Below are 13,052 nucleotides of genomic sequence, written 5' to 3'. Positions count from 1 at the left end.
CTCAAGCTAAACACCCCCTCCCCTCCTCCCCACCCATACCCAAGCCATACCCACACCCCCATTACCCACCTCCATTGGAGGTGGTTTTGCCTCCTCACCCCTACCCACCCCCATCTCCATTGGAGATGGTCTAAGTCAGCGTCGGAAGAAAACTAACTTTAAATTGAATATCAAAATATTAATAATGTCAAGAAGAAAACGATAACCAGATCAGCAAAAAAGCCTACACCAGAGATTATTGATTTCTTGCCTACTGTTTATTCACCATCATCTGAGTGTCTGCTGTCAATAATTAATCCTCTAAAGCCTTTTTTTTAGCGAAACGGAATAGAGAAAAACAACGATTGTGAAGCTACCTCGGAACATTCATCCTGCACAGGCCCGAACAGAACCATACTTTACAAGGATGTAATAATCCGCTCAAAGCTGGTGAAAAGAGAAAAAGGAAATACGTGACAACCGAAATCCTGACCACAGTGCACAAAAAAACCTGCCAAGCATTGTATCAGGAGTTAGAACTCTCGACATAAATCAGAACAGACATTTAAGAGTGTACTCACAAGAAATCGTCAATTTCAATCTGAATTTTCAGACAAACCTTAAAAGACACGAAGATGTGTTAATGGAATCAGGCGTAGTCTGTGACGTATTGAAGATTAAAAAGTACATCTCTTCGACTTTCTGTTCCCAAACGAATTTTTAACTGTCTGGCAAAAGATTCCAACTTGGCATCAGAGTCATAGTCCATCTCTCGAACACAACGCCTTCGGATCTTTTTTAGCAGTTTCTTTGATGGTTCATATCCTGCATGTATCTGCTCGAGAAGTTTTTGCAGCAGTTTGGAGTTAGAATTGCATATATCAATTATTAAAACATTATAATCTAATGGGAACAAAATCAAACAGCACGAAAAAATTACCATTTCGTCAACCACAGAGAGAGCAGCTTTAGGGTCCCGCTTAATAAGATGAGCATCGATAAGTAAAGTATATGTAGTCGAATTTGGTTTCAAGCCTAACCCAACAAAATGCTCGAATACTTTTACAGCTTCATCTCTCTGTCACATAAAAAGGCCTTCTGCCTCAGTAGAAATAAGCAACAATATTTACAAGATGAATGTGTTGAACCGTATTAATTCAGTATGTTTATCAACATTCAAATATCAAGTTAAGCACCCACGCACTAGTGGAAGAACATGCACAAATTGAAATAAAAAATAAAATAAAATAAATAGATAAACACACACATACTAGTGGATGCATATGAGTTACCTTGCTGAGCTTCCCAAATGCATATATAAGGGCATTGTATGAATGGACGTTCGGTGTCAATCCAAAACTGGAATCAATTGCGTTAAACGTCTGGTAAGCACGATCAACATCCCATATATTTGCACAGCCAAGAATAACACAATTGAGAGCAGCAACAGATTTGTATGGAGGATTGGCATTACTTAAATTCTCCAGTTGATAATAAACCTGAGCAAATGCTTAAAAAATGCTGTTAACTGCAAGAACTTATAAGTGCAGCACTAGACACTTTCACAAGGATTAAATAATGAAAACAATACGCCCAAAGACAAAAGAAGTTACATATTCAAGCAATATCATGTTAAGATCAGTATCTAATCTCCAACTTCAGATAGTCATATTGCTGAATATATGAGAGAGATGTTCATATTCTTACTCTATAACCTCAGAAACAACTAGGCATTTAGAAAAAAAGAAAGAAAGAACTTACTGAATCCAAAGTCGCAAAACCATTCTTGGAGCATGCCATGACCAAAGGATTTAAGGAATAAAATGGAGAGAATAGATCATCTGCATCTTCATTGCTAGAATTTCCATAAGCTGTCTCAAATTCATGCAGAGTGCTAAAAGCCTTCTGCAGGTTCCCCAAATTAGCATGAGCATATATTTTCCCGAGGTAAGATTCGGGATTCGGTAACTTCTTTTGGCGCAACGACCGCTTAAGAACAGCCCACGAACCATCAAGGAGTTTAGAATGACCAATTCTACCAGCAGTTCCAATGGCAGAGACAACTAATCCTTCATCTGCAGCAAGAAGAACAGGAGGCCTTGCCCTCTCCCCTTGAGCAATCCACTTGGCCATGAACTCAAGTGCATAATAAGTTAGTTCACCATTATCTGATTGCATTGCAATATCAGCAATATAATTGCATACGCGCCAAGGAGGACATAAGGATTTGTTCTGATCCATTTTCTGATGACATCCACAAAGCCAAAATCATAAAACACGCAAATGATATGTACATTGCTTATAATCACCATATGGACAGTAGAATAGCCAGCAAAAGTATGTACCTTACACCTCTCTATAATGGTCACCAATGTTTCCAGCCTCCCATTACTAACACAACTTTGCACACAATCCACAAACGCCTTCATTGACAACATATATCCAGATTTCAACGTCAGATCTATGTACTTTAGGGCGGCATCAATCTGGTTCTTTGAAAGAAGCATAACAATTATCAAGTCATATGACTCTTCATCAGGCAAAGATTCTTTATATTCTTTTCCTGTCTGGATCATCCTGATGTCAATAAGTAAACACTCAACCATCAAAAAGTATACACCTAAAAAAAAATTCATAAACGCACTAAGCCCATCATCAAAAGTTCAAAACACAATGTAATGAAAATCCTTAACGATGAGAACAAGTTTCATGATAGTGTTTTTTTTTTTTTTTTTTTTTTGAGGTCAAAATAAATCCCAATGTAGGCCAAAATAAAAAACCAAAGCAAGACAACACTATAAGCAAGAATATGTTACAAAAAAATATTGGTAACCTTGCTCTACCCATGGAAACTCATATCTTGCATTGGTTCTACACTTCAACTATCTTATGAACAACAACTCACACAAAATGACAATTTATACATATCCAACAGCAGACAAATCACTCTTCCAAAATTTGTAGCACAAGCTATAGACAGATACCAAAAACCAGTACAGCCAGAACAGTCGAGTCTCATTACCAACTAGTCAGGTAGTAGAAAATTTTGTGTAGGTAAAATACTAAATGAAAGCAAAAAAGTATTCATCTCTTTCGATTTCCAACAATTCTGTAAGAACCTCCAAACCGACATAACAGCAACAAGATAACAAACTTTTCGCTCAGAAAATTCCGGGAACAATTAAATCCAACCTTTCAATCAACTTCTCCGCTGCAACAGTTTCACCGGCCTTCTGCATTGCCTTAAGTACAAGATTATACGACGCGGTATTAGGCAAGATCCCATAATCATCCATTTGTGCTACAACATCAAGCAATTCCCCTGCAGATGACCCGATCATCAAATTTGCACGCAAATAATGATTATAGAGATTCACATCAGGTTTATTCGGCTTCCCATTCACATCCAAAGACCTAATCCAGAACTCAAAAAGCTGCTTCATATCCTCCCAACGCTGCGACGTCATCCAATCCGCGAACTGATTCATCAAGCTCTGCGAGTCAAGCGACTGAGAGAGCATCTGAATACGCGCGCCCTGCGTATGCTGGAGAAACCCTAACCCGACGGGAATAAGCGCCCCATCGCCGGCCGAATAGGCGGATGTAGGATTCCGCCAGTTCTCGTTGTAGCGCGGGCTACCGGAGGCAGGGTTCGGTGGAAGCGGCGGCGCGTGCGCCGGAGGCTCCGCCAGCTGCGCCTCCTGCTGGAGGTGAATGAATGTGGAGATTGATTTGAAGTTCTGCAGCCTGACGAACGGCCGCGATTTAGCCAAAAATGCGATTGGCGCCATTTCCGTTGCCAAGTTGTAGATTCTGTATCTATATATATTGTATATATGTATTCTATGCTTCCATGGAAGTAGAACTGTGAAGTGAGAAATGTAGAATTGTAAATCCCAGTTAGGGTTTTTGGGGGAGTTTGACAATTCGACGCCGGATTTGGATAGTTTGGTAATTATGCAGATTTGCTGTTTTGGGGAGTACCTACAAATCTGGGCGGGTCATTGCATCGAATCGGGTTTGGGCTTTTTTCTTTTTGGGTTAGGCTTTGTTTGGAATTTAACTAATACAATAACTAAGGCCGGATATTAGATCTTATTTGATGGGCCAACCCGTTAATTCACTGAAAATTTTGATGGGCCAACCCGTTAATAAAAGTCAATATAATAATTAAATATCTTTTTATATATATGTTTAGTGAAGGAATAATGGAATATATACGTAAATCATAAATGGGAAACTTCCTTGCTTTCGATGAATGAATCCAACCAAAAGTTAAGACATCAAATTTATTCCATTTTTTGGAATTATATGAATATCTTTAATTATTTTAAAGGGGCAACATTTAATATGTATTATGTTTAATTAGATTTTAATGATATGGCATAATTCCTATTAATACACATAATTTTAGGAAAATGAAATTTGTATTAAGATTTGTCTAGCTGATATTACAAGCTCTTAAAATATAATTTATAGTATAAGATCTCTCAACAAAAAAAGTGATTTTTTTTTCAAAAGAAGGGATCTTGTAAAAGAATCCATTAAAGAAGTATTTTCCTTATAAAAAAAAATTAAAAGTGTAATATTTTGTGTGTGAAAATAATTTAAAAAGATATTCACATGGTGTAACATTTATTTACCAATATACCATGTCCATGCCCTAATCAATGGCATGTGCTTGTATCTAATTTAAACTCTTTAATTAACCATCATTAGTAATATATTTCGAATTAAAATTAACAATTTTATTAATTAAAACACTGGAAATAAAAAAAAAATCAAGTCGACTGACATAATCGTACGTGCCCAACATGGGGCTAACTTAACCATAGCCCTAACCAAGACGGGATTAGATTCTGACCACACACCTGAGTTTATGACCGTTTGAAAAAAAAGCCCAAATGCACACAGACACATGTACATATGGTACAACACACTCAGCGTAGTTGCCCAGAATAAAACACTCTTCAACAACCATATATATTAATTTAATATAATATAAATATATTATAATATAATATAATTTAATTAGTACTTGTCAAAATTAATACACACACCACACGTATAAAAAGGTGCCTCTCACTGTTGCACCATCGTCAATCCAATCTCCCCTGTCCGAAAAATCTGCACTCCTTCTTTTCTTCTCACTTTCTCTCTCTAAGATTCTCTCTCTCTCTCTCTCTCCTAAATAATAGCTATGGCTGCTTTTGTAGTGGGATTAGTCCTTGTATTGGCCATGACCGGCTATTCAGGTAGTAATTATATTCCAGCTTTCTTTTTTTTTTTTTAATTTAGGTTTTTAAAGTTTTGATTTTTATTTATTTTTTAATTTAATTAAAAATTTGCAGATGCAAGTTATTGCGTGTGTAACAGTGGAGTGAGTGACGCTGTTCTTCAGAAGAACATAGATTATGCTTGTGGCGCTGGAGCTGATTGTACAGCTATTATGCAGAACGGCGCTTGTTTTAACCCTAACACCGTTAAAGATCACTGCAATTACGCCGTTAACAGTTATTACCAGAGGAAGGCTCAAATTAGTGGTAGCTGTGATTTTCAGGGCACTGCCGCTGTTACCCAAACTGCCCCCAGTAAGTTCATCAAACATTAAAAATAAATAAATAAATAAATCATTTTTTTTTATTAGATGCTAATTATTGTATATGTTTCTTGATTATTATTACACAGGCGCTGCTCCTGGATGTGTGTATCAATCTAGTCCCAGGTTTGATGTTCTGTCTCTTTTGGATTTTAATGAATTATCAAATTTTATAAATTTAAAGATTCTTTTTTTTTTTTTTAATTTTTTTTTTTGGGTGTGAATGATCAAATTTTATAAATTTATACTCATTTTGATCCTAAGTTTTGATCTTTTTGATATTTTACATAATAATGCTATGAAAAATAAATTATCTTTAATTGGTGGAAAGAAGTATAATATTCCCTCAAACTGTGATCCGCATGAGTGATGAAGTCAACTGAATTGTAAGCATATGTGATATGGTAACAAAATATTTATTATTTTTTTTGCACAACACTAAAAAAAGAAAAAGAAAAGTATGGTAGATCCATTTGCCTTTTTAGGGTCAAAATAATAATAAATTAAATACATTTGTTCATTATACGCCAACAGAATCATATGAGCTGTCATGATGTTGATGTGTAATATATATATATATATGTGTGTGTGTGTGTGTGTGTGTGAATGTTCAGCCTAATTAGTTGTCCTGTCTTCTGGTGTACCTTATTCCTTAATTATATTGATCATCATATATATAATGTAATTTTCCTCCATTAAATATTATTTCTTGTAACAAATTAAAAAAAATAAAAATGAATTGCAGTGGCGGAGGAGGAGGAGGCAGCACAACCCCACCGGGCACTGGCGGCACCACCCCCAGCCCGCCGGGCATTGGCGGCACCAACCCCAGCCCGCCGGGTACATTTCCGGGATCGCCGGTGATTCCGGGCATGGGGCCCACAGGAAGTGGATTTGGCAACACAGACAACAGTGCCAGTTTTAAAACATTGCCTCAAACTTTTGTTATGGCTGTTTTTGTTGTTTTTTTTTCCTTGTGTCTATATTAATTTCTGGGCATAGCATCTGAGGTAAAGATTATTATTATTATTATTATTGCCACGAGGGTTTTTTTCTTTTTAATTAATATAGTAGTCCATTAACATTAATATTATTATTAATATTTATTTATATTTATATATTTGTATTTTTCCTCTCTTATGGAAAAAGAAAGTAGGGGAATTTGATTCCTTTTGGCTTTATGGGGTAGCAGAAAGCTGTGTCTCTTTTGTTTGGATTTTTCCTTTTTATTATATCTAGATATGGAGGGCAGCTTTTATTATTATTAAAATTAATATTAATTTATGTTCGTACCAAATTTTAGTGAGATTTTGCTACCTTATTTCAAAGTATTTATTTAATGGTTTATAATAATTCATGCATATGTATGACTTTTTCTTGTCTTATTTTCTGTTGTGCATGCTTTGAACGTACAGCAAGTGATTCTAACTACTACTGGTGCATTTGAAATATATATATATATATATATATATATATATATATATATATATATATATATATATATATATATATATATATATATATATATATATATATATATATACTGTTATAAATATATTAAAGAAAATCAAGTAAAACAAGAATATGGGAGATCAAATGTAAGGATAATATAACCTTTTCTTGTTATTCTTTCTTGTTTATTCAAGTGTGTCAAGTGTGTCTTTGCCTATTACAAAGTAAGCTATTTATACTACAAGGAAGATTAAGGTCCTAAGAGTTACAAGAGTGCACTTCAATTAAAGACCATTAATGGTTGTAACTCTTCATTAATTGGACATCCACTTAATGCATTTTCAATGCATTTGCAACACTCCCCCTTGGATGTCCATCTTTATAGAGTGATATGCCTCGTTAAAAACTTTGTCAGTAAAACCCAATGGGAAAAACCTGGACAAAGGAAAAAGAGTACACATCCATGTGAAGCTTGCGATCGTGAGACACTGCCTCGTTAAAACCTTGCCAAGAAAAACCCAGTGGGATAAAAACTTGGACGAAGGAAAAAGAGTACAGTGTGTTAGAGTTAATGATCACGCTCCCCCTGATGTCGGCAACAGATCTTTGAGTCGACGCATTCCAATACTATGGACCATCTTCCTCAACGTTGTAGTTGGCAGTGCTTTAGTGAATAAATCTGCCAAGTTGTTGCATGACTGTATCTGATGAACGTCAATATCACCATTCTTTTGTAGCTCGTGAGTGTAGAAAAACTTAGGTGATATATGTTTTGTTCTATCACCTTTAATGTAGCCGTTTCTGATTTGTGCAATACAAGCGGCATTATCCTCGTAAAGTATTGTGGGTGTATCTCGTATTGAAGTCAGCCCACAATTTTCTCGAATATGTTGGATCATTGATCTCAACCATATACACTCGCGACTGGTTTCATGCAATGCCAGAATTTCTGAGTGATTTGAAGAAGTAGCTGCCAATGTCTGTTTCACTGAACGCCATGAAATTGCAGCACCGCCACAAATAAAAACGTAACCACTCTGAGATCTGCCTTTGTGTGGATCAGAAAGGTAGCCGGCATCTGCATAACCCACTACTTGGGATTCTGAATTGTTTGAGTAAAACAAACCCATATCAGTTGTTCCACGAAGATAGCGTAATACATGTTTAATGCCATTCCAATGTCTTTTAGTAGGCGCAGAGCTATATCTTGCTAATAAGTTGACCGAGAAAGCAATATCAGGTCTAGTGTTATTTGCAAGATACATTAGTGCTCCAACCGCACTAAGATAAGGTACTTCTGGACCAAGTAATTCTTCATTCTCTTCTCGAGGGCGGAATGGATCTTTCTGTATATCCAACGATCGAACAACCATTGGACTACTCAAAGGATGAGATTTATCCATGTAAAATCGTTTTAGAATCTTTTCTGTATATGTTGATTGATGGATGAAGATTCCATTGGACAAATGCTCGATCTGCAGGCCGAGACAAAATTTTGTCCTTCCGAGATTTTTCATCTCAAATTCTTTCATCAAATAGTTTGCGGTCTTTGTGAGCTCTTCAGGAGTTCCCACAAGATTTAGATCATCCACGTAAACCGCAATAATAGCGAATCCACTATTAGATCTTTTGATGAAAACACAAGGACAAACTGGATTATTTATATACCCTTCTTTAACAAGGTATTCACTTAGACGGTTATACCACATTCTTCCAGATTGTTTCAAACCGTACAAGGATCGTTGCAACTTAATTGAGTATAAATCACGAGACCTTCCTTTAAATGCTTCAGGCATTTTAAATCCTTCAGGGATTTTCATATAAATATCACTATCTAATGATCCATAAAGATATGCAGTAACAACATCCATAAGGCGCATGTCAAGCCTCTCTGTGACTGCTAAACTGATCAAATATCTCAACGTGATTGCATCGATAACGGGAGAATATGTTTCATCATAATCAATCCCGGGTCTCTGTGAGAAACCTTGTGCAACTAGTCGTGCTTTATATCTCACGATTTCATTTTTCTCATTTCGTTTTCGTACGAATACCCATTTATATCCAACGGGTTTTACACCATCCGGTGTTTGGACTGCTGGTCCAAATACTTTACGATTTTCAAGGGAATTTAATTCAGCTTGAATAGCATTTTCCCATTTTGGCCAATCATTTCTATGTCGACATTCTTCGACAGATTTTGGTTCGGGGTCCTCATTTGCAATATCAATTGCAACCCCATAGGCAAAAATATTATCAATAACAACTTTATTTCTATCCCAGTTTTTTCTGGTATTTATATAGTTTAAAGATATCTCTTCAGATATAAGTTCTTTCTCATGATCCTCTCCAGGGGCATCATGTACTTTAGACTGATCAGTCACATTTTTCATAGCGCTTTCTTGTTCAGAGATAATATTCTCTTCCGGAGAATTTACTTCTATTACCCTTTTCCTTCTAGGGTTCTTATCTTTCGCGCCAATAGGGCGCCCACGCTTCATGCGAGGTTTCATTATCTCTTCATGTTGTCCTTCAGGGACATCAACCCGTGCCGGGGTGTTTATAGCGGGTATATGAGATTTTGTTACTGTTTTCATATCGGTAAAAGCATCCGGCAATTGATTTGCAATATTTTGCAAATTGATTATCCTTTGTACTTCTTTCTCACATTGATTCGTGCGTGGGTCAAGATGAGACAAAGACGGTACATTCCATGTAATTTCACGCTGTTCAACATGAACCGACGATCTCTCTCCCCCTAACGGCGGGAAAATTGTCTCATCAAAATGGCAATCAACAAATCTTGCCTTAAACAAATCACCCGTCAGGGGTTCAATGTATCTAATTATAGACGGGGAATCAAAACCAACATAAATTCCAATTCGTCTTTGGGGACCCATTTTTGTTCTCTGAGGTGGAGAAATTGGAACATGAACAACACAACCAAATATTTTTAAGTGAGAAATGTCCGGCTGCTGGCCAGAAACAAGTTGAAACGGTGAATACTTCTGAAATGAACTTGGTCTAATCCTGACCAATGAAGCAGCATGTAATATTGCATGTCCCCAAATAGAAGTGGGTAAATTAGACCGTAAAAACAAAGGTCTAGCAATCAGTTGCAATCTCTTAATAAATGACTCTGCAAGTCTATTTTGAGTATGTACATGGGCAACTGAATGTTCAATATCAATACCAATTGACATGCAATAATCATTAAATGCTTGAGATGAAAATTCACCGGCATTATCAAGACGAATACTCTTGATGGGATAATCGGGAAATTGAGCTCTTAATCTTATGATTTGAGCAAGAAGTCTAGCAAAAGCAACAGTACGTGTTGACAATAGACTTACATGTGACCATCTAGATGATGCATCCAATAGAACCATAAAATAGCGAAATGGTCCACAAGGTGGATCTATAGGTCCACAAATATCCCCTTGAATTCTTTGTAAAAATGTTGGGGCCTCGCTACTAATTTTCATTGGAGATGGTCTTATAATTAATTTCCTTTGAGAGCATGCAACACATACACATTCATGGGGCAAAAGAATCTTCTGGTTCTTTAAAGTATGCCCATATGAATTATTTATTATTCGACGCATCATGGTCGATCCTGGGTGACCAAGTCGATCGTGCCAAAGAGAGAAAAGTTTCAGATCATTGGACTTCTGGTCCATCACAATATTTGTTTCTATTGCGCTTATAGTCGCATAATACAACCCTGATGAGAAAACTGGGAGTTTCTCTTTAACATGCTTCTGGCATGAAATATTGGTTGTAATACAAAGAAATTCCATATTCCCCTCATTCATAGTCTCGATATGAAATCCATTGAGACGTATGTCCTTGAAACTCAATAAGTTTCTTTTGGATTTATTAGAGTACAAAGCCTCTTTGACCAAAATATTCGTTCCACCAGGCAAAACAATATTAGCTCTTCCGGAGCCATCAATTAGTTTGGTAGTACCAGAAATTGTTCTAACACTTGCCTTTGCCAATTTCAAACTCGAGAAATATTTTTGATCTCGAAGAATTGTGTGTGTTGTTCCACTGTCAACCAAACAAATGTCTCCACCGTTCAGGTTGCTCACGGACTCATTATATTCCATTTTTCTAGGAATAAAATAAGTAATATAAGAAGTTATAATAAAATTTATTTTCTTATATCAATCAAACAACCAACCACACATAAAATTATTTCGAACTCATTTAGGGAATGGAAAGATAAACATTATTTAACTCAAATGCAACATAAATGTAATATTTGACCAATCCTGATTGATCTATTTGTTGCCATCATTGTTATCATCACCATGAAATTTGATTTCATCAATTTCTCCACTTGGCGCGGGAAAGAAATCAGCAACATCCAAATGGGTAAGGTCCATTGGATCAATATGGTCATTCTCGGTGTTGCTAAAATCAGTAAAATTGATTTCTTTCCCTTTTCCTTTTCCCTTGATGGATGCTTGATATAAATTCACAAGGTGCCTTGGAGTACGACATGCACGTGACCAGTGCCCTTTCACTCCACACCTGTGGCAACTCTCATTTTGATTATTAGGAGGGCCAAATTTTACAGCCTTGCCCTTGTCTTGTTTTTCACCATTTTTATTCCACTTCGGGTGGTATGGTGCAACTCTAGGACCATCTTGATGTCGACCATGACCACGGCGATACCCACGGCCACGGCCACGACCCCGACCACGATTATAGTTGTTTGCATTCACTTCAGGGAATGAAACATTTGCATTTACTTCTGGAAATGCTTGTGATCCTGTTGGGTGGGAGTTATGATTTTTCATCAAGAGCTCGTTGTTCTGTTCAGCAACGAGGAGGCAAGAAATCAATTGAGAGTATTTGGTAAAACCTCTTTCACGATATTGCTGCTGCAGGAGCATATTAGAGGCATGAAATGTGGTAAATGTCTTTTCTAACATGTCCTGTTCTGTGACATCGTCTCCGCATAATCTCAATCGAGAAACAATTTTAAACATGGCGGAATTATACTCATTTACCGATTTAAAATCTTGCAAACGCAAGTGCATCCATTCATATCGAGCTTTAGGAAGTATCACACTCTTCTGGTGATCATATATTTCCTTTAAATTATTCCATAGAGTAGCAGGGTCCTTTACCCCAAGATACTCGGATTTTAAGCCCTCGTGGAGATGATGGCGAATAAAAATCATTGATTTCGCCTTATCTTGTTCACTTTCCTCATTACCATCTTTAATGGTATTTCCGAGGTTCATAGCATTCAAATGGATCTCAGCATCAAGGATCCAAGTTAGATAATTTCTTCCGGAAATATCTAGAGCAGCGAACTCAAGCTTGGTGATGTTTGCCATAGCACTGTGTCATAAAATTAATAGTGCTTTAGATTATATGTATACTCAAAACTTCAGGTTTGAGTCTAATTTATTCAATATATTCAAACTTCAGGCTTTGATATTCGATATAGACTTCGGGCCTATATTTTCTATAAAGAACTTCAGGTTCTTATGATAATTTGCATAACAATAAAACAAATAAAGAATAATTAAAGAGATAGAATTTTAATTGACAATAATACTTATAAAATAAATAAATTAATATCTCTTATTGTATCAAAACGTTTGATATTATTATTATGCACAAAGTGGTGTAAATTATATATGCAGAAAATGCAATATATCATGTGTGTAAGACAAAACACAAGAAATTGATTCATACAGAATCGCAAATAACAGGTTTGAGAAAATTAAGGCATTCTCATGAATACAAAGTTAAATCTTAGGATAATAATTAACATGTATAATTTAATAATAGGAAGAGACACTCTACTGTATAATATAAAACTATATGCATATAAATTAAATGTTGAATGGATATAAAATGTAAGCATAAATAAGCATATATACATAGGAATTCAATATATTTCATTTCTACATATATGCATTAGTTTATATATATTTTCAGGCAGTTATAATATGATGAGTTCACGCTAATATACATATATGTGCACCTTGACCTTTAA

The 13,052-nt window shown here is 36.0% G+C and overlaps 3 protein-coding genes across 4 annotated transcripts; 1 reads left to right on the top strand and 2 right to left on the bottom strand.

Annotated features, from left to right (window-relative positions):
* Positions 1 to 141: 141 nt before the first annotated feature.
* Positions 142 to 4,022, bottom strand: LOC105974665 (pentatricopeptide repeat-containing protein At1g26460, mitochondrial). Of its 2 annotated transcripts, none has more exons than XM_012999780.2 (7): positions 3,172 to 4,022; positions 2,325 to 2,556; positions 1,741 to 2,223; positions 1,272 to 1,478; positions 920 to 1,057; positions 599 to 814; positions 142 to 490 (listed from the first exon to the last, which is right to left on the bottom strand). In XM_012999780.2, exons 1-6 carry the CDS (start codon positions 3,768 to 3,770, stop codon positions 629 to 631), a joined length of 1,845 nt encoding a protein of 614 aa, XP_012855234.2. In that variant the 5' UTR covers positions 3,771 to 4,022; the 3' UTR covers positions 142 to 490; positions 599 to 628. The 2 variants fall into 2 exon arrangements, with proteins under 2 accessions (XP_012855234.2, XP_088674478.1); XM_088818352.1 differs by having other exon boundaries at positions 345 to 426; positions 3,172 to 3,948.
* A 955-nt stretch (positions 4,023 to 4,977) lies between these two features.
* On the top strand, positions 4,978 to 6,759 carry LOC105974806 (PLASMODESMATA CALLOSE-BINDING PROTEIN 2-like). Its single transcript, XM_012999966.2, has 4 exons — positions 4,978 to 5,234; positions 5,331 to 5,570; positions 5,668 to 5,704; positions 6,324 to 6,759. Exons 1-4 carry the CDS (start codon positions 5,180 to 5,182, stop codon positions 6,565 to 6,567), a joined length of 576 nt encoding a protein of 191 aa, XP_012855420.2. The 5' UTR covers positions 4,978 to 5,179; the 3' UTR covers positions 6,568 to 6,759.
* Positions 6,760 to 11,316: 4,557 nt separating this feature from the next.
* LOC105952598 (uncharacterized) lies at positions 11,317 to 12,440 on the bottom strand. Its single transcript, XM_012976164.2, has one exon. The coding sequence runs from the start codon at positions 12,382 to 12,384 to the stop codon at positions 11,317 to 11,319; it is 1,068 nt and encodes a 355-aa protein (XP_012831618.2). The 5' UTR covers positions 12,385 to 12,440.
* Between the last annotated feature and the right edge of the window lie 612 nt (positions 12,441 to 13,052).

This window comes from Erythranthe guttata, chromosome 5 (assembly GCF_056151865.1).
Source record: "Erythranthe guttata isolate IM_541 chromosome 5, IM_541, whole genome shotgun sequence".
NCBI classification, from domain to species: domain Eukaryota; kingdom Viridiplantae; phylum Streptophyta; class Magnoliopsida; order Lamiales; family Phrymaceae; genus Erythranthe; species Erythranthe guttata.
This window is presented reverse-complemented; position numbering and strand designations above follow the sequence as displayed.